The sequence below is a fragment of the Arachis ipaensis genome, chromosome B4 (genome assembly GCF_059453495.1).
Source record: "Arachis ipaensis isolate K30076 ecotype BB chromosome B4, ASM5945349v1, whole genome shotgun sequence".
NCBI lineage: Eukaryota > Viridiplantae > Streptophyta > Magnoliopsida > Fabales > Fabaceae > Arachis > Arachis ipaensis.
The window spans coordinates 57043135-57065253 of NC_142439.1; the positions used below are offsets into that span (position 1 = coordinate 57043135).

At 40.6% G+C, this 22119-nt stretch overlaps 1 protein-coding gene and 1 non-coding gene across 2 annotated transcripts; both read right to left on the reverse strand.

Moving 5' to 3' along the window:
* Nucleotides 1–2259: 2259 nt before the first annotated feature.
* LOC148567683 (uncharacterized) lies at nt 2260–2643 on the reverse strand. The gene has a single exon (XM_088484597.1). The coding sequence runs from the start codon at nt 2641–2643 to the stop codon at nt 2260–2262; it is 384 nt and encodes a 127-aa protein (XP_088340723.1).
* An 11277-nt stretch (nt 2644–13920) lies between these two features.
* LOC148567684 (small nucleolar RNA R71) lies at nt 13921–14027 on the reverse strand. Its single transcript, XR_015882334.1, has one exon. It is a non-coding gene; the product is annotated as a small nucleolar RNA R71 (small nucleolar RNA).
* Nucleotides 14028–22119: the final 8092 nt, after the last annotated feature.

Genomic DNA, 22119 nt, shown 5'->3' on the forward strand with positions numbered 1-22119 from the left:
GACACTCAAATAAAGCTTAGGAACAAAGTAATAGCCAAGGATAAAAGAATAATGAGAGGTCATAGCAATATGTCACTTGAAGCTTGAAGGAGACTTTCTAGGCCTAGGAGTCAATAAGAAGTGAGTATTTGCATATCCACACAAAACCCCATGAACTATCAATAATACTCTGCTAGCATGAACATCCTCTTCCATTTCATTCTTTCTTTTCAATAAATCTTTTCTTGCTTGGGGACAAGCAAGCTTTAAGTTTGGTGTTGTGATGACAAGTCATCCTAGCCTATTTTAACTAGTCTTTTTCTTTTGTTTTCATTAGAATTATGCACTTTCTTGAGCTACAAGCAAGCTAATTGAGTAGATTTTCATGTTTCCCTTGATTGAACTAACCATATATGAATTCATGCCATTTCATGAGGTTTTATGCTATATTTGTTGCATATTATGAAAGAATGAATATCTCATGATTTTGAGCATAGCTTTGATGAGTTTGGTTGATTAATGCTAGGTGAAGAAAGCTTGGAGAAAGGTTGAAGCAAGAAGGAATGGCTAGGAGTGAAGAGAGGACAATGGAATAAGTGAAATTGAACCAGGAAGCAAGAAGCTGGACCTAAAATCAGCATCAAACTTTTGCACAAACTTTTGGTTGAAAAGTTAGTCCCAACGTTAGCCCCCTAACTTGGAGGCTAATGTTGGAACTTGAAAATTCTCCCCTGGGCTTCAAAAGTTTGCGCCAACGTTAGCCCCCTAACTTTGAGGCTAACGTTGGCACATGAATTTCTCCCCTGGGCACCAAAAGTTTGCGCCAATGTTAGACCCCTAACTTGGAGGCTAACGTTGGCACATGAATTTCTCCCCTGGGCACCAACGTTTGCGCCAACGTTAGACCCCTAACTTGGAGGCTAACGTTGGCACATGAAAATTCAAGGAAGAGGAGCAAAAGTTTGCGCCAACGTTAGCCCCCTAACTTTGAGGCTAACGTTGGCACATGAATTCCTCCCTGGCCATCCAACGTTTGCGCCAACGTTAGACCCCTAACTTGGAGGCTAACGTTGGCACATGAAAATACAAGGGAGAGGGGCAAAAGTTTGCGCCAATGTTAGCCCCATAACTTGGTGGCTAACGTTGGCGCCACTAGCACACAAGGCAAGGCCAACGTTAGGGTCAAAGTTAGACCCCTAACGTTGGCACCAACGTTCATACCAGTAAATTGTGCTAGCTGATATGAAAAGTTGGAGCCAAAGTTAGACCCCTAACTTTAGCTCCAACTTTTGGTCCAACTTTTGCTAACCTCAAAACCGGTTCAATTGGTTCACTTTGGTTCTTCTCTAAACTTCAAGAGCAATCAACCAAGGCCTCTTTCAACCTAATTCCACCAAGAGCAAAAGCCCAACTCAAGGCTTGAAGATCATTTGAAGAAAGTGTATAAATAGGATAGAATTCAAGTTCTTCGAGAGCTTTCCTTTTGGAATTTTCATAATAGTTTTCGGAGAGCTTTTGTTATTGAGTGAACTTTAATTTCTTTGGTTTCATTGCTTTCAATTTCATTTACACTTGTCTTGGATCTTGGATTGGAGAATTGAAGAAATTCTGTTTCAATCTCAATCTTGGATCTCTCTGTTTCTTTACTGTTAATTGAATTTCAATTCCGGTTAATTGCTCTTCATCTATTTTCTTTGCAATTTACATTTTCTTTGCAAGTGTTCTTGTTGGATCTAGGAAGGTATTGAGATCTAGACTTGGTTTTCTAGTCTCTGGGCCCTGAGATCTCAATTTTATATTCTCTGTTTCTTGCTTTTAATGTTCATTTACTTTACTGCTTCAAGATCCGTTTCAATCCCAATTCCCTTTCCCTCTTCTGTTTAATGCAATTCAACTTTTCCTTGTTTAAATTCTGCAAATCCATTCCCCAATTCCCTTTACAATTCCAGTTGTTTACATTTCTTGCACTTTAAGATTCCGCAATTTATATTTCTTGCATTCTAAGTTTCTGTTATTTAATTTCTTGTTCTTTAAGATTCAGCAATTTATTTCATGTTCTCTTTAATTCCATGCACTTTAATTTCTGCAAAATCACAAAACACTCAACCAAACCTTGATTCGCTTGACTAAATTAACCACTAAGCTAAAATTGCTCAATCCTTCAATCCCTGTGGGATCGACCTCACTCCCGTGAGTTTTTATTACTTGATGCGACCCGGTACACTTGCCGGTTGGATTTGTGTGTTTTGGGAGAAATTTATTTTTCACCAAAATATCTCATCACTCACCACATGAGGCTTGTTGATCTCGCTCTTTGATTTCTTCACATTGTTCTTCCTCTAGGACTCCTTGAACGAGATCTTCAATTGTGTCCACCATCATGCATTCTCCAATGGATTCCTTGGGGTAGCTCATTGCCTTGAAGACATTGAAGAACATCTTCTCTTCATGTAATCTTAAGACTAGCTCTCCTTTTTGAACATCAATTATGGCTCCAGCAGTAGCTAGGAATGACCTTCCTAGGATGATTGATGTGTTGGCTTCTTCTTCCATATCAAGCATAACAAAATTAGCTGGGAAGATAAACTCTCCCACTTTTACCAACAAATCCTCCACCACACCATGGGAAAATTTGAAAGTTTTGTCAGCTAATTGAAGAGCCATTCTTCTAGGTTTTGCTTCTTCAATACTCATTCTTTTCATCATGGCCAAGGACATGAGGTTGATGCTGGATCCTAGATCACATAGTGCCTTTTAACTGCTTATATCCCCAATGATACAGGGGATTCGGAAGCACCCAGGGTCTTTCAATTTCTGGGGGAGCTTCTTTTGTATTATGGCACTACATTCCTTAGTGAGCACTACAGTCTCTTTTTCTCCCCAATTCCTCTTCCTTGTCATAAGCTCTTTTAAGAACTTGGCATAGAGTGACATTTTCTCTAATGCTTCAGCAAAGGGGATGTTGATTTAAAGCTTCTTGAAGATCTCCAAAAACCTAGAGAATTGGCTGTCCTTTCCATCTTTTCTCAGCCTTTATGGATATGGTGCTTTTGGCACATAAGGCTTTAGAAATTGATTTGGTGGGGTAGGTACATGAGTCTCTTCTTCCTCCTTGATTTCAGATTCAGTTGCAGCTTCCTTTTTTTGTTTGTCTTGACTTGGGACTGCTACTTCCACAACCTTTCTGCTTCTTAGGGTGATAGCTTTGCACTCTCCTCTTGGGTTGACCATGGTGTCGCTGGGGAAAGTGTGTGTGGGCATTGGCATCTGTTTAGACAAGGTCCCTAGTTGTGCTTCTAATTTTAAAATGGCTGCCCCATGGTTCCTTATGTTGGACCTGACCTCATCTTGAAGTGCATCTATCTTTTTGTCATCTTCCACTTGTCTATCTGCAACAATGGTAATGGTCCCATTTAGTTGTGCTATGGCATCTTCCAATCTTGCAAAGTTACTGTTGATATCATAGGGTTGCATGGTTGGGGGTGATGCATCTTGGGGTTGGCTTTTGTATGGTTGTTGGTCGGAATGGTAGGGTGCATTTTGTGAGTTGTGATAGGGTCTATTGTTACTTGGTTGATGGTTAGAATTGTGGTTGTTATGTTGGCTGGACTGGTATGGTTTATGGTCTTGATTGTGGTTTTGCTGGTTTTCCCACCTAAAATTTGGGTGGTTCCTCCAACCTGGGTTGTATGTCTTGGCATTGGGGTCATATGGTGGTCTTGAAGAATTGTTCAGATAGTTGGCTTGTTCCCATTCTTCTTCAACTTCTGGGCATTCTTCCTCTTGCGGAGATGATTGAGCTTGGACAGCTGAGACTTGATTCTTCTCCATTTGCTTGGTCAGGGCTGCCAGTTAAGCTGTGAACATCTTATTTGAGCTAATAGAGCATCCATGGAATTGAGCTCTATTACTCCCTTCTTATGAGTCCTTTCAGAAGCATAGAAATACTCATTGCTGGCAACAGTTTCTATTAAACATATGAGTCCTTTCAGAGACTTGATTCTTTGACTGTTTTCTTCTTGTTGAGTGAGCCTCCTGAGGAGTGGTTTAGAGCCTTTTTAGAGTCATATGACAGCCCCTCATAGAAGATGTATAGTTGCACCCACTCATTAAACATATCTGGGGGGGTACTTCCTTGTCAAGTCTTTGTATCTCTCCCAGACCTCATAGAGAGTTTCCCCATCTTGTTGTCTAAAAGTCTGGACCTCAGCTCTTGGTCTATTGGAGGGTAGAACCTTGCTAAGAACTTGTTAACAACATCTTCCCAGGTGGTGAGACTTTCTTTAGGAAATAACTCCAACCACTTTGATGCCTTGTCCCTAAGAGAGAAGGAGAACAAGAGCAGTTTGTAAGTGTCCGGATGAACACCATTGGATTTTATCGTGTCACAAATCCTCAGAAATGTAGTCAGATATTGATTAGGGTCCTCTTGAGCACTTCCTCCAAATGAACAGTTATTCTGAACAAGAGTTATGAGTTGTGGCTTGAGCTCAAAATTGTTGGCATTTATGTTGGGCCTCAGGATGCTACTCCCATAATTCCCACGGTTGGGGTTTATATAGGAACCTAGCACCCTCCTTTCCTGAGGAGCATGGTTGCCAACAGCTTCTTCATGGTGGTTGTGTGCTTCTCCTTCCATGGTTTGAGTTGGATCTTCTTCTTCTTCTTCACCAACCACTCTTTTTCCTCTGGCCACTGCTTTTCTTCTCAGTCTTAAGAATGTTCTTCCTGGTTCAGAGTCGTACGAGATGTCAACTCCTCGTCTCCCTGTCATACACAAAATAGAATCACAAAAAGGAAAATGTTAACACCCTTGGGAAAGAAGGGTGGGTAAGCCAAACTAATTGATGCAAAATATCAAACAGTTAGTGTGCTCTTGTTAGTGTTAGTATGCAGGCAGTAAAAAAATGATTAAAAAGAAATAAAACAAAAGAACTAAAAAAGATAAAAGAAATGCTTAATCTAATTGTTCATCCACTTAATCACTGTTAATTCAAATCAATCCCCAGTAACGGCGCCATAAAACTTGATGACTGGAATTCACTACCCCACATATATAATGAATCCATTCTTTGGCAAGCGCACCAAATATCGTCAAGTAATAACCCACGAGGAGTGGGATCATATCCATAGAGATTGATTGATTGAGCAGTGTTAGCTAATGAGTTAATTAGTTAAGCTAATCAAATAGATAGTATTGAGTAGTATAAATTAAATTGCAGAATTATAAAGAACATGAAAGTAAAGGAAAGCAATAAAGTGTAGGAATGTAAATGGCAAGAATGTAAAGAATAGAAACATAAATGGCTGAATTGTAATTGGGAATGGGGATTAACAGAATGTAAAAGAAAGCTATAAAGAATGTGGAAGATAAGAATAGTGGAATTCATTGGGATTAGGAGATGTTGATCTCTTTGGATTAAATTCAGTTCATCTCATCTTCAATCATGCAACTCAATGACCTCTTGGCAATCATGATTGATTAAGTCCCAATCCCTTGGTAACTCAATCTCTCAAATCTTGATAATCAGCCAATTCCTTAGTCTAATTGGTCATGAAGAGAGATATGCTTGGTCCCTGATTATACCACACATCATCATAGATCCAAATAATGGGTGGATTATATGTCACCATATCAAATCCTAAAACCCAGATTTTACTCAAGTTTGAGAAGGGATTTCAAGCATGGTTTCATGTTTCCTTTTCCAAGGTTCCCATGAAACCCATTTTGCATTCAACCTCTTTCCCAAGATGATTGAACACTAGCATGAAGAACGAAATTCCTTCTAGAAAATCAAAGAGAAGATAAAGAGAAGAAGAAATTCACTATCATTAATCCATTAAGTACAACAGAGCTCCCTCTACCAATGAAAGGGAGTTTAGCTACTCATAGCTCAGAGAAAAGTACAAGAGATGGAAGAGATAATATGTAAAGTAAAACTAGATCTAAACTTAGCAATGCCAATCTAATACAACCCAACTCAACCCCCTTTTTCAGTACTTCCAGGGGGTATTTATACTACAACTATCACTAGAATTAAGAAAATAAAAAAGATAAAAGAAAATTACAATTGGAGGGAAAATGAAAACTCAATAAACGTGACCTTCACGCTTGGCGTGTGGCTGGTGTTTAAGTGGCGTGCCACGCCTAGCCACTAAATTTGGCTTGGTGCGCCACGCCCAGCTCTTCAAGTGGCACGCCCAGGGTCTTTTTAAAGATTGACTAGCCTGGCGTGCCACGCCCTCGAGCCAAAGTGGCATGCCCAGGGTCTTCTTGGAACCTTGGTTGGCCTGGCGTGCCATGCCTTCGACCTCAAATGGCACGCCCAGGCTCTTCTTAAAGCATTGGTTAGCCTGGCATGCCTCGCCTTGGACCCCAAGTGGCACGCCCAGGCTCTTCCTTGGAGCTTTGAACTAGTGTGGCACACCCAGGGTCTGGCGTGCCACGCTCATTGTGGATGCTTCATCTTCTTCTCTGGAAAACATAACTGGCATGCCATGCCCATGGTGCATGCTTCTTCACGTCTCTGAAAAACATAACTGGCGTGCCACGCCCAGTATTCTTCCTTGCTCCAGTAGCTGGCATGCCACACCCAGCATTCAAGTGGCACGCCCAGGTAAATAGTGAGAGTTGGTGTGCCACGCCTTCGATCTAAAGTGGCATGCCCAGCTTTGGTGCTTGGTCTTCTTTAGTGTTGGCGTGCCACGCCTGGGACCCAAGTGGCATGCCCAAGTGCTTGGGTCTTCAATTTCCTCTCTGGAAACTTGAACTAGCATGCCACACCTTGATGTTCAAGTGGGAGGCCCATCTTAAGTTGACTCCTCCAAGCTTGGCATGCCACGCCGGGGTTATCAAGTGGCACGCCCAAGTGATAGGCTAGAGTTGGCATGCCACGCCTTCGATACCAAGTGGCACGCCCAAATAATGGTCCTTCTCTGGATTGATGAACTGGCGTACCACGCCCAGCTCTTCAAGTGGCACGCCCATGGTGTGTGATGGACTTGGCGTGCCACGCCCAGCTTGGCGTGCCACGCCCCTTTTGTGGCCTTCACCATTGCTCTCTGGAATTCATTACTGGCTTGCCACGCCCTGGTGCTGGCGTGCCACGCCCACTCATTTTCATGGCGTTTGTTCTAAGTGGCACGCCCATTACACACGCTGAGCTTTACTTGCTGTTTTCCTTCCCTTTTTGTTTCTCTTTTCTCCTAAAATTCAATACAAACCCATTTCAAAGCAATGTACCATAATATATATCATTTAGTTCATGAAATTGCATTGAAACAATGAATATGTGTTCTTTTTATGGTCCTTTTAGATAGGTAAAAAGGGCAAATAATGCAAGTCATCAACAACCATGCTGGAGAAGGTGCTAGTAATCATGCACCACAAAAGAGAAGAGTGCTAGGCTCCTACATCAATCCCAACCCTGGAAATTGTGGGAGCAGCATTCTAAAGCCAATCATCCATGCCAATAATTTTGAACTAAAGCCACAACTCATCACACTGGTTCAAAACAATTGTTCTTTTGGAGGAAGTGCCCAAGAAGAGCTCAACCAACATCTAACCACTTTTTCTGAGAATATGTGATACAGTAAAATCTAATGGTGTCCAACCAGATACCTACAAGCTGCTGTTGTTTCCCTTTTCCCTCAGGGACAAGGCAGCAAAATAGCTAGAGTCATTCCCTGAGGAGAGCCTCACAACTTGGGAAGATGTGGTAAACAAGTTCTTGGCAAGGTTCTACCCTCCACAAAGAGTCAATAAATTGAGGGCCGAGGTCTAAACATTCAGTCAACAAGATGGTGAGACTCTCTATGAAGCATGGGAGAGATATAAGGAGCTGACAAGGAAGTGTCCTCTGGACATATTTAATGAATGGGTACAGTTGAACATCTTCTATGAGGGTTTGTCACATGAGTTAAAGAAGGCTCTAGATCATTCTTCTGGAGGCTCTCTCAACAAGAAGAAGACTGTAGAGGAAGCCATTGATGTCATTGAAACAGTGGTCAATAAAGAATACTTCTATGCCTCTGACAGAAGCAACAATAGAGGAGTGACGGAGCTGAACCACATGGATGCAATTCTAGCCCATAATAAGATGATCACTAAGCAATTGGCATATCTCACCAAGAAGATAGAGAAAAACCAAGTTACAACAGTCCACATTTAATCATCATCCCAAGAATAGTCGAATGGAGAGGAAGGAGGTGACTGGGAGCAAGCCAATTACATTGAAAATTCATCACCCATAATCCAAAACCTACAACCCTGGTTGGAAGAACCACCCAAACTTTGGGTGGGGAAACTAACAAAACCAGAGCCAAGATCAAAGACCTCACAACTCCAACCACTTCAACAACTCCACTTACCAACACTCCAACTAAAGACCATATCAAGCCCCACAAAACACTTATCCCCAACATCCACATTAAGTCCAAAATAACCATTATCAACCTTCCAATTCAAACTTGCCACCACCTTCTGAGGATAGGCTGTCCAAGATTGAAGCCTTGCTGGAAAATCTTTGCAAGGTGGTTGATAAACCCCTATTTTATGATATATCTTGTGCTCAATTAAGTGTTTTTATCAATTCTTCACCCACTTATTCATAAGAATTGCATGGTTTTACAATTCCTTCCTTATTCTATGATATGTGTGAAAATATGTTTCCTATGCTTGAAAAATATTTATTTCAATTATCTTTTATTACCATTCGATGCCGTGATCTGTGTGTTAAGTAATGTCAAGCTTCATAGGACAGGAATGGCTTAGAAGACCGAAAGGAAACATAGAAAAATGGAAGGAATGCACAAAATGGAGTTTTGAAGAAATTGGCAGCGACGCGAACGCATGGACGACGCGGACGGGTGCCTAGCACAAGGCACAAACGACGCGTATGCGTGACTGATGCATACATGTGACAAGGAAAAAACTCCAAATGACGCGATCGCGTGACCCACGCGCACGCGTGATGGACGTCACGTGCAGAAACATACAGAAGTCACCCCCAGCGATTTCTGGGCCCTTTTTCGGCCCAGATCCAAGCCCAGAAACACATAATATAAGCCAGAGAATGGGGGAATCAACAACAACAATTCATACAACATTCAAAATAGAGAATTATTAGGTTTTAGATGTATTTTTAGAGAGAGAAAGGCTCTCTCCTCTCTCTTTTAGTTACTCTAATGCTTTTACTTGTTAATTATTTATGATGCCAAATTGGCTTGTGAATCTTTCCATGTTAGATTTGAATTTTCTATTTAATATAATTTGAGGTATTTCAGATTTACGATTGTTTTATTCTATTTATGATGCTTTCAATTTAATCTAGATTTTTCTCCTTTTGGCTTTGGTTAAGTAATTGGTAACACTTGAGTTATCAAACTCAGCAGTTGATTGAAAATTGGAATTCATTAATTGATTTGGATCGCTCTAAAGCTAGTCTTTCCACAGGAGTTGACTAGGACTTGAGGATCAAATTAATTGGTCCACTTGACTTTCCTTTATTTATTAAGGGTTAACTAAGTGGGAGCGATAAACAATTCTCATCACACCTGATAAGGATAACTAGGATGGGATTTTCAGTCCTCATACCTTGCCAAGAGTCTTTATAATTATTAATTTATTTTTTCTTGCCATTTAAATTACTTGTCCTCTATTTCAAAATACCCAAAAACATACATTTTTATATAACCAATAATAAATCATACTTCCCTGCAATTCCTTGAGATACGACCTAAGGTTTGAATACTTTGGTTATCAATTTTATTGGGTTTGCTTAAGTGACAACCAAAATTTTTGTATGAAAGGATTATTGCTTGGTTTAGAAGCTATACTTGCAACGAGAATTTATTATGAATTCTAAACCATAAATACTTCAGTTCATCAAAATGGCGCCGTTGCCGGGGAATTGCAAACGTGTGCCTTATTATTGGTTATTGTAAATATTTTCTTTTGCTGTTTATTTGTTTTTGTTTCTATTTTTTGTTTTTAATTTTTATTAGCTACTATGAGCTCTCACCCCCGTCACTTTGAGTTTGGTTCTAATATTGTTGCAAGGAATGGGAGCTATAATAGGAACATGCATCAGAGTCAAAACAATCAAAGATGGAAGGAGCCTCGAGGATCTGATCAACCCTTTCGGCAACAACACCTTCCAAGATACCATGGACAACGACCATTCTACGATGCACACCCAGACAATAGTTACGGTGGACCTTCTCGTGACAACCAACCCCCACCAGTTTACTATGGTTAAGAGCCATTCCGAGGTGCGTACCAAGTTGATAGATATGGTGGACCCCCTTGTGGTTACCAACAAGCCCCATCATACGCCTATAAACCACTTCCTCAACATAGCTTTGAACCACCATACTAACAAGCCACCCACAACCATTCACCTCCATATGCCCCTAACTCTTATCCACCCGAATTCCAATCCAACTACTCCCAAGAACCACCACTTCCATATGCACCATATCCATGTCCATCAAACCAAGAAGCACAGGATCGTCTCAAGGACACAGTGAACAAATTTCATGCAACCCTTCATCAATTGAAGCAATCGATAAACCGATTAGTCCCTAGTACGAAGGAGACATTAGAAGCTCCGGTGGACAACACAGAACATGACTTTGTACTGTAACAAGTAGAGGAAGCTGCAATTATCGAAGAAGATGAATTGGTTGAAGACTTAGGAGACACTGAACCTCCATGGGAATTAAGAATTGTGGACAATTCTATCAAGAAATTTGAAATCGATGCTAAGGAGGATAGTGCACAACCCCCAAAGCATGTATCTTATGAAGAACTGGACGGAAGAAGTCAAGAAGCAAGTTTTCTTGGTAATGATGAGCATAAATCAAGTTCCTCTAGTGATGACCTCGCAGTCACAATTGAATTATTTGAGCTAGAAGATTCTTCCCCAAGTGAATATGAAGATGATGTGGAGGTAGAATTTTCTCAGCCTCCAACTTATGACTTGAGTGATGAGGAAGAAATTGAAGACTTTGATCAAGACGAGGTTATAATTGAAGAGATTTGTCAAGAATTGGAAGAATTCACAGAGGAGTACAAGGAAGTGGAGCTTGAAGAACCACTGGAAACACCTCTCCCACGGCCATTACCACCAAATACAAATTTCAAGTGGGTAAAATCCTTAACCTTCATCTTTACTTTTCAACTTGAAAATGGCTTGCTTGAAACAGATGGCCAACTTAGAGCTCTTTGCGGCTTTAAGAGTAAGAGGGAGATGGTCAGTAATAGAAGTTGGTATCTGATGCCAGGGCATCTTGGCCAGTTTCACTGACCTTTTCTTTACTGTTTTTAGGTTAGTTTCATGCATTTCCTTAGGAAATAAGCTAGTTTTGGGTAGTTATTCACCTACACCTTGATTCAAGCATACGTTATGCATTTTACATTATTTCATGAGGATTTTGCATAAGTTTAGTGACAAATTGTATGTTGCATTGCCCATGACTTGGACTAGAACTTTGATGCGCTCTATTGCTTGATTTTAGGACCAAAGGAAACAAGGAATGGGAGGTAACTTGCAAAGTTAATGAGAAAAGTGATTGCCAATAACGCTCTCAAAGCCATCATTGACCACGTTAAGAGTCACGATAACTAAGTTAACGTGAACTCTAACGTGGAGAAGGGAAGTTGAGCCAACGTTAGTGACACTTAACATTGTCACTAACGTTGGCAAATGCTCATAAGTGGCCACGTTAGAGTCCACGTTAACTTAGTTAACGTGGCCTCTAACGTTAAAAAGGGGGAAGAAACGCCAACGTTAGTGACATTCAACATTGTCACTAACATTGGCCTAAGGAGGAATATACCACGTTAACTCCCACGTTAACTTGGTTAACGTGGGAGCTAACGTAAGAAGCAAGAGTGGTCGACAACGTTAGTGACACCCAACATTGTCACTAACGTTGGAAGCAACCACACAACCCCCCAAGGAGCCACGTTACTCTCTGCAAGTAAAGCCAAGCCCAAATGAAGAAGAGAACTGCTTCAAACTCAAGATCCAAAGGCCCAAGACTTGAAGAGCCAACTAGAAGCTGAGAGAAGTAGTATATATAGGAGTAGCTTTGAATTGTTGAAGAAGTTCTAGAAGTTGAAAAAGAGAACTACTCTCTGTATTTTACTTTCTTTGCAATTTCTAGTTCTATAATGTATTCTCCATCTTTGTTTTCATTTTCTAGAGCTATGAACAACTAAACCCCTTTCATTGGGTTAGGGAGCTCTGTTGTAATTTGATGGATCAATACTAATTTTCATTATTCTTCTTCTATCTTTTCTCTTGATTTTACTTGAAAGCTTTCGATCTTCATCCAATTGAGTAGTTATCTTGGAAAAGAAGCTATTCAAACTTGGATCTCTTCTGAACCTTGAAAGAGGAATGAAGAGATCAAGCTAGAAATTCTTTCTCATGCTGAACCAAATTGGGTTTGGATGGGTATGTGACTATAACCCTCTCAATACTTGATTTGGGAAATGCATATGGTATAATCAGTGACCATACTTCATCTCTTCTCATGAGCAATTGACCAAGGAATTGGCTATTGATCAAGATTTGAGAGATTGAATTGCAAGAAATTGTAATTCAATCAATTAAGATTGCCAAGGAGATCAATGAGTGCATTGATTGAGGAAGAGATGAAAATGAACTTGATCCGGAGAATTGCAACATCTCCTAAGCCCAATGAACTCCCCATCTCTGATCTTACCCATTCTCTTTAATTTCTGCCATTTACTTTTATGAGCAAATCCCCCATTTCCATTTACAATTCTGTAATTTATTTTCAGTCATTTACTTCCAGTCCTTTAATTCTAGCATTTACTTTTCTGTTATTTACATTCCCGCCATTTTATTTTCTGCAACTCTCAACCCAAATTCTGGATTCGCTCAACTAGAACATTCTTCTAATTAAAGTTTCTTGATCAATCAATCCCTGTGGGATTCGACCTCACTCTATTGTGAGTTTTTACTTGACGACAAATTCGGTACACTTGCTGAAGGAAATTTGTTGAGAGACAGTTTCCACCTGCATCAAGTTTATGACGCCGTTGCCGGGGATTGATTGTGCATCAACAATGATCAAATTGGAAGATCACTAGATTGAGCATTTTTATTTTGTGAATTTGATTTTCTGTTTGAGTGATTTACTTTCTGTTTTAGTTAAACTTCTTCCCTTCCCCCTCTACTCTTTTGTTTTTCTTTGTTATTTTCAATTCTGTTTGCTAACCCACTAACTGTTTGATATATTGCATCACCCACAACTAACAGTAATTCTGACACAAATACTTTTTGCACCTATCTTTTCTTGCTTGCACTTGATGGTTGTATGACAGGGAGAAGAAGCGGGGCTTTAACTTCCTTCGATTCTGAACCTGAGAGGACCTTCCTTAGATTAAGGAGGGAGGCAAGAGGAAAGAAAGTGGTTGGTGCTGAGGAAGAAGAGGAATTCTTTGAACCAAACATGGAAGACAACATGGAAAACCATCATGAAGAAGAGGATCACAACCATGGGGGAGGAGGTAGAGCAAATCATGCTGGGGAGGATAGAAGAGTTTTGGGCTCTTACATCAATCCAAACCCACGAAATTGTGGAAGTAGCATCCAAAAGCCAACAATCCATGCCAACAACTTTGAACTTAAACCACAGCTCATCACCCTTGTTCAGAACAACTGTTCGTTTGGAGGAGGTGTTCAAGAAGACCCCAATCATCATTTGACCACCTTCCTGAGAATATGTGACACAGTAAAGTCTAATGGTGTTTATCCTGATACCTATAGACTGCTCTTGTTTCTATTCTCACTTAGGGACAAAGCAGCCAAGTGGCTGGAATCTTTTCCAAGGGAAAGCTTGACAACTTGGGAAGACGTGGTGAACAAATTCTTAGCAAGATTTTACCCTCGTCAACAAATCAATAGGCTGAGAGCTGAGGTCCAAACTTTCAAGCAACAAGATGGTGAGACTCTATATGAAGCATGGGAGGGGTTTAAAGACCTAACAAGGAGGTGCCCACCAGATATGTTCAACGAATGGGTGCAGCTGCACATTTTCTATGAAGGGCTCTCTTATGAGTCAAAGAAGGCCGTAGACCATTCATCCGGAGGATCCTTGAACAAGAAGAAGACTATTGAGGAAGCCATAGATGTTATTGAAACAGTAGCAGAGAACGACTACTTCTATGCTTCCGAAAGAGGGAACACAAGAGGAGTAATGGAGCTAAACAATGTAGATGCTCTGTTGGCCCAAAACAAGCTCATTACCCAGCAACTGGCTGACCTCACCAAGAAGATGGAGATGAACCAAGTAGCAGCAATCTCCACTTCGTCAACAACCCAAGAAGGAGTGAATGAAGAAGCAGAGGGTAGTCAGGAGCATGCCAACTACATTGGGAATTCACCAAGGAAAAACTATAATCCATACTCCAAGACCTACAACCCTGGATGGAGAAACCACCCAAACTTTGGGTGGGGAAGTGAGCAAGATCAGAACCAAGACCAGAGACGTTACAACTCCAACAACAATGCAGCTCACCAGCAATTCACACAGAGGACATCTCAACACCCCCACAACAACACTTCTCCACACGCTTATCAAAACCAAAACAGCACATCTGCTCCGAATCCCATCAATTGATGACAAGCTCTCTAAGATTGAAGCCTTACTTGAAGGAATATGCCAAGAGATTAAAGAAAATAAGGTGTTCAAAGAGGAGGTGCGAGCCAATATTAAGAACCAGGGAGAGACCATTAGGAATCTGGAATTCCAGGTGGGATATTTAGCTGAGAAGATTCCCAAACCTACTGATAGCTTCCCAAGTGACACGGAGAAAACCCCAAAGGAGAAACAAAGAAAGTAAGATGGGAAGATTGCAAAATGGTCACTACAAGTGATCAAGAGACTGAAGACAAGCAAGGCACACTTTTCGAACAACCTGAAGACAACTCAACAAAGGAGGAGGATAGAGATCACCAAGAACCAGAAATCTCACAACAAGAGCTGCTGAAGCTCTATGCACCCTCCCTCAATTGCTCAATGGTGCTGTGGGAAAGAGAATATACTCAAGGTTCCTAGACTTGTTTGCATCTCTGCATGTAAACATACCATTCATCAAGGCAATTCAACAAATGCCTACATTCATCAAGTATATGAAGGAACTTCTTCCCAGAAAAAGCTCACTCAAAGGAGGCCAGACTATAGTGATGAACAAGGAATGTAGTGCCCTTATTCAACCTGAGTTGCCTACAAAAAGAAGTGACCCAGGGAGTTTTCATATCCCTTGTGCCATAGGTGAAACTATGTTCGATAGAGCACTATGTGATTTGGGGGCCAGCATCAACTTACTGCCCTTATCCCTGGTGAAGAGGCTGCAGATCAATGAGATAATGCCCACAGATGTAATCATCAGACTGGCTGACAAAACTCAAAAGCAAGCAATAGAAGTGGTGGAAAATGTGTTGCTAAAGGTTGGGAAATACTTTCTCCCAACAGACTTTGTCATCCTGGACATGGAAGAGAGTCACACTCACCTAATCATATTGGGAAGACCATTCCTAGCTACGGCCAGAGCACTTATCGATGTAGAAAAAGGGGTGCTAATATTGAGAATCTATGATGAACGACTCAGCTTCAATGTTTCCAAACTCTCACAAGAAACAGATTAAGAGGACAAGGAACTAAGCACAAATGATCATGAGACACTGAAGGAGGAGACAAGCACTGAAGCACAGCCAGTTCATTCTGAGATCTCCTTAATTGATAAACAAGGAAAACAGCAATTGCCACAGCTCAAGAAAAAATTGGATGAACTTAAACCTCTAGAGGCAGGTAAAGACAGCATCACAACTCCTTTAGAAGAAGAAGTCACCAAGGGGAATGCATCCTCAAAAGAAACAAAGAAGAAGGTACCAAGGAGGTGGAGGAACAAGAAGATCCCTACGGAAGACTTCTCTTCAGGGGATAGAGTTGTCTCAACTTACTTCCCAGATATTCCCCCTAATCTCCCCACTGTACCATCTCAGTTACCTAAAGTCTTCACTATCAACAGAGTTCTTTCCCTGGAACATGTGGAGATCATTGATCCAACTAATGGATATAAGTCCACAGCAAGAGGGGAGGACTTTAAGCACTACCAACCACCCTGATGAGGGAAAAACGTTAAGCTAGTGACGCTAAAGAAGCGCTTCATGGGAGGCAACCCATGTTTTATATGTTTTTAAAATAGTGAATAAATCAATGTTTATGAATTTCAACCCAAACTTGACAAACACTTGGTGAAATCTTTATCATGCAGTATATAGTGAAGAACAAGTTTGGTGTTCAAAGCAGAACTCTTGGAGCTTTGAACAAAACTTTTCATCACATTGCTTCAAACTAAGTTTGGTGTCACCCCATGGTGCCACCAAAATGCATAAGGATACACAAGTAGTTAGTTAGTTGAAATTCATAAATAAACAAACTCTTTTTCTTCTCTTTATTATTCTAGCCGTAGAGTTTGATTTTTATGATATTAATTTCCTTATTTTAAATCTTTATAGGAAAAGAAAAGAAGCATAAAAAGGGATGGATTGGACAACTAAACAAAGAAGGATCGGACACCACAAAAGGAAGGGCTACACACTTGTTCTAAAAAGGGAATACATTGGAAAATGTTGCCATGCAACATTGGAAAAATGGAACCCCTAAAAGACCGAGCAATCTCATTCATAAAGTGATGATCCTTGTCTTTTATCCATGCATCACCCCAACCGTCCATCAAGTAACCACTCAATCAATCCACACCCTCCATTCTCTCACAACTTCTCTATATAAATGACCCTTGTTCCGTACCCACCTTCATTGTCATTACCCAATCTTCACCACTCTCCATTTCGGTACAAGACACTCCCTACCCCATTAAAAACTTTTTTCCCACCTCACTCTCTTCATTGCAATAAAACCTTAAACAACCAAAAATCTCCACAACTTTGCCACCTTCACATATTAACTATCATTCATGGCGTCTTCGGGCTCTAAAAGAAGGAAGGGAAAGGAACCCATGGAAGAACACCCATATGATGAAAAGAGATTTAGAAGCTTGCATTATGCATTGCAATACGGGTGGATGGTTGATAAGGAAATCATTTATGAGATGGGATTTCAAGTTAAAAAGACTGAGTGCCCCGAAATCACAGAGAAGATAGAAAGGAGAAGATGGGAGCTCCTCACTGACCCGGTCATTAAGGTGAATGCAAACCTCATAAGAGAATTTTATGCAAATGCGGTTCGATATGATAAGAAGGATGAGTCTTACACAAGCTTTGTGAGAGAAAAGATGGTGGACTTTGGTCCCATGAGTGTCATGAGGGCATTGAAGCTACGGTCTATACAGTTTGAAGAAGAAAGCTATCACTCAAGATTGGACAACCCCTATTATGACCAGATTCTGCAAGATATTTGTGTACCAGGAGCTGATTGGGAAAGGGGTGCGGGAAATAAACCAAAGTTCATCAAGAGAACAGATCTCACTCCTGAAGCCAAGGGGTGGTTTGGGCTAGTGAGAAGGTCTATTCTCCCAGCTGCAAACAACTCGGAGGTGAATGTCAAGAGAGCCACAACGGTGCACTGTACACTGAAGGGAGGAGAAATCAAGGTACATGAACTCATAGCTGAAGGTATTAGAAAGATGGCAGAGAAAAGCGACTCAAGAGGAACGTTAGGTTACCCCAGCACTATTTACCGAATATGCAAGAAAGTTGGGCTGGTTTTTGAAGATGAGAACCCCATATGGATAAGGGGAAGGCATCCCAATAACTGTACAAAGGATGAATGCTGCAGCATCCCCTTTGCCTCAGCGGAAGCAAAGGAAGAGGACAGCCCCTCAAGTAGTGGAAGGACAAGTCTTAGAGGGTCAAGCACAACAGACCTTTGACATGCACCAATTGCAGGAGGCCATTGATGGCTTGTCTAGGCAATATTTGGAAAGCCAAGGAGCACAAAAAGAGCTTCAACTACAGATGATGGGGCAGCAAGAGGAAACACTCTCAAGATAGATGACTCAGCAAGGTGAGTGGCAAAGGCAAATGATGGAACAGCAACTAAGTCAAGGACAACAATAGGGAGAAACATTCAACAGGATGGAACGAAGGCAAAACGAGCAACAAGAATCCATCCAGAGGCTAATCAACATCCAAGCACATCAAGGGGTACACATACATGAGATGCATCGAAGACAAATAGAACAAGCAGAACTATTGGACGAGCAAAGGGCATTCGCAGAAGGAGTTTACATGAGCGAAACAGGACATCACATAAACACTCAAGCCAGACTCGGCTACTTAGTGGGACAGCTGCCAATATTGCATCCAGGAATAGCCAGGTATGAAGAAATGAAGGATGAATTAGCACGAGAGGAAAGACAAAGGGTGGAAGAGAGTCATGAGTTAGTGAAGAAGGCACTTGAGGATTGGAAGCAAGCAAGATTGGCACGGATGCGAGGAAATGCAAGAGGAAACAAGGAGGACAAGCAAGGAAAAGAGCATGGACATCCACAATAGTAAAAGGTGGTGGAGTTCCTTCTTTATTCCACCTTTCTCTATGTTTTAAATAAGGAAGATCTTGTATGAAATAGAACTTGCTTCCTGATGACAAGTCATCCTAGCCTATTTTACCTAGTCTTTTTCTTTTGTTTTGTTTAGAATTATGCACTTTCTTGAGCTACAAGCAAGCTAATTGAGTAGATTTTCATGTTTCCCTTGATTGAACCAACCATATATGAATTCATGCCATTTCATGAGGTTTTATGCTATATTTGTTGCATATTATGAAAGATTGAATACCTCATGATTTTGAGCATAGCTTTGATGAGTTTGGTTGATTAATGATAGGTGAAGAAGGCTTGGAGAAAGGTTGAAGCAAGAAGGAATGGCTAGGAGTGAAGAGAGGACAATGGAATAAGTGAAATTGAACCAGGAAGCAAGAAGCTGGACCTAAAGTTAGCATCAAACTTTTGCACAAACTTTTGGTTGAAAAGTTAGCCCCAATGTTAGCCCCCTAACTTGGAGGCTAACGTTGGAACTTGAAAATTCTCCCCTGGGCTTCAAAAGTTTGCGCCAACGTTAGCCCCCTAACTTTGAGGCTAATGTTGGCACATGAATTTCTCCCCTGGGCACCAAAAGTTTGCGCCAACGTTAGCCCCCTAACTTGGAGGCTAACGTTGGCACATGAATTACAATGGGGAAGGAGCAAAAGTTTGCGCCAACGTTAGCCCCCTAACTTGGTGGCTAACGTTGGCGCCACTAGCACACAAGGCATTGCCAACGTTAGGGTCAAAGTTAGACCCCTAACGTTGGCACCAACGTTCATACCAGAAAAATGTGCTAGCTGATATGAAAAGTTGGAGCCAAAGTTAGACCCCTAACTTTGGCTCAAACTTTTGGTCCAACTTTTGCTAACCTCAAAACCGGTTCAATTGGTTCACTTTGGTTCTTCTCCAAACTTCAAGAGCAATCAACCAAGGCCTCTTTCAACCCAATTCCACTAAGAGCAAAGGCCCAAATCAAGGCTTGAAGATCATTGGAAGAAAGTGTATAAATAGGATAGAATTCAAGTTCTTCGGAGAGCTTTCCTTTTGGAATTTTCATAATAGTTTTCGGAGAGCTTTTGTTATTGAGTGAACTTTAATTTCTTTGTCTTGGGGAAGGAGAATTCATTTCTCTTCCTCTTAGTTTTATTGCTTTCAATTTCATTTTACACTTGTCTTGGATCTTGGATTGGAGAATTGAAGAAAATCTGTTTCAATCTCAATCTTGGATCTCTATTTCTTTACTGCTAATTGAATTTCATTTCCGGTTAATTGCTCTTCATCTATTTTCCTTGCAATTTACAATTTCCTTGCAATTGTTCTTGTTGGATCTAGGAAGGCATTGAGATCTAGACTTGGTTTTCTAGTCTCTGGGCCCTGAGATCCAAATCCCCAATTTACATTCTGTTTCTTTCCTTTCTATGTTCATTTACTTTTCTGCTTCATATCCGGTTCAATCTCCATTCCCTTTCCCTCTTCTATTTAATGCAATTCAACTTTTCCTTGTTTAAATTCTGCAAATCCATTCCCCAATTCCCTTTACAATTCCAGCTGTTTACATTTCTTGCACTTTAAGATTCCGTAATTTACATTTCTTGCACTTTAAGTTTCTGCTATTTAATTTCTTGTCCTTTACGTTTCGGCAATTTATTTCTTGTTCTCTTTACTTCAATGCAATTTAATTCTGCAAGTCACAAAACAATCAACCAAATCTTGATTCGCTTGACTAAATCAACCACTAAGCTAAAATTGCTCAATCTTTCAATCCCTGTGGGATCGACCTCACTCCCGTGAGTTTTTATTACTTGATACGACCCGGTACACTTGCCGGTTGGATTTGTGTGTTTTGGGAGAGATTTATTTTTTCTCCAAAATACTCATCACTTCCATGTTATGTTTAAACCTTTTTCAATTATGTCTTTTAAGTTTTTGGTATTGAAGAAAGTCTCTGTGTGCTAGTCTTTATGTCACTGCATCCTTACTTTACTTACTTGTATGCTTGTCCCTTTTAATCAAATGAAGAGAGAATGTTTATGTTTCAAAAGACCAGAGAGGAGTTCATACTATGGAGAACATTCATGAGTTTGTGGTATGATCATAAGTTAGCTAAGTTGGTTCAACCATAAGGTGGGATGACAACTATCTGGCCTTAATACTTTGCTTTGAATATACTCATGAGACTAAGTATATGACAAGATCCTAATAAGAGAAAGAGGAAAGAATAATGAAAGTGGAAAAACAAAAGAAAAAGAGTAAGCAATAAGGCTAGGCATCAATAGTTTTGATCTTAAGATATATGTCTGTGCTGTTCCTGTGTGAGGGATCTACTTGGATGAATAAGCTCTTAGGGGTGCTTTATCACTTGGTAACTTGGGTTAACTAACCCGGGATTATCAGCTGAAAGTCCATTATCAAGAGTAACCCTCACCACAGAGCATTTAGTAACCCAAAGAGGTGCTGGACACCAAGGTCTCCAGAAGGAAAATAAATAAACTATATTCCTGTGGTGTGTATGTATGGGGGAAAGGCTTGAAGGAGTAAGTCCTTAGGGGTGCTTCAACACCTAGCACCTTGAACCAACTGGTTCGGGAGTGTTGGCTGAAAGCTTATCTTAAAAAGTTGCCCCCTTACAGAGCACTTAGCCTAAGAACACCAATAAGCTCTGAAATGACAATAAAGGTATCAATGAATAAAAGTCTCATGGGATGTAAGCAAAGTAAGTGTTTTAAGACATGATAAAGGTCTGAAAGCCAGGAATGAACCTAAGTTGCTATGCATGAAACCACCATAAAATCAGTGATATGACTTCCACAAGAATGACTCATTACTCTTGGCATTTCATTCATCATTCTCTTATTCCAGTACTTGCTTAGGGATAAACAAGCTTTAAGTTTGGTGTTGTGATGCCAGGGCATCTTGGCCAGTTTCACTGACCTTTTCTTTACTGTTTTTAGGTTAGTTTCATGCATTTCCTTAGGAAATAAGCTAGTTTTGGGTAGTTATTCACTTACACCTTGATTCAAGCATACATTGTGCATTTTACATTATTTCATGAGGATTTTGCATAAGTTTAGTGACAAATTGTATGTTGCATTGCCCATGACTTGGACTAGAACTTTGATGCGCTCTATTGCTTGATTTCAGGACCAAAGGAAGCAAGGAATGGGAGGTAACTTGCAAAGTTAATGAGAAAAGTGATTGTCAATAACGCTCTCAAAGCCATCATTGACCACGTTAAGAGTCACGTTAACTAAGTTAATGTGAACTCTAACATGGAGAAGGGAAGTTGAGCCAACGTTAGTGACACTTAACATTGTCACTAACGTTGGTAAATGCTCATAAGTGGCCACGTTAGAGTCCATGTTAACTTAGTTAACGTGGCCTCTAACGTTAAAAAGGGGGAAGAAACACCAACGTTAGTGACATTCAACATTGTCACTAACGTTGGCCTAAGGAGGAATATACCACGTTAACTCCCACGTTAACTTGGTTAACGTGGGAGCTAACGTAAGAAGCAAGAGTGGTCGACAACGTTAGTGACACCCAACATTGTCACT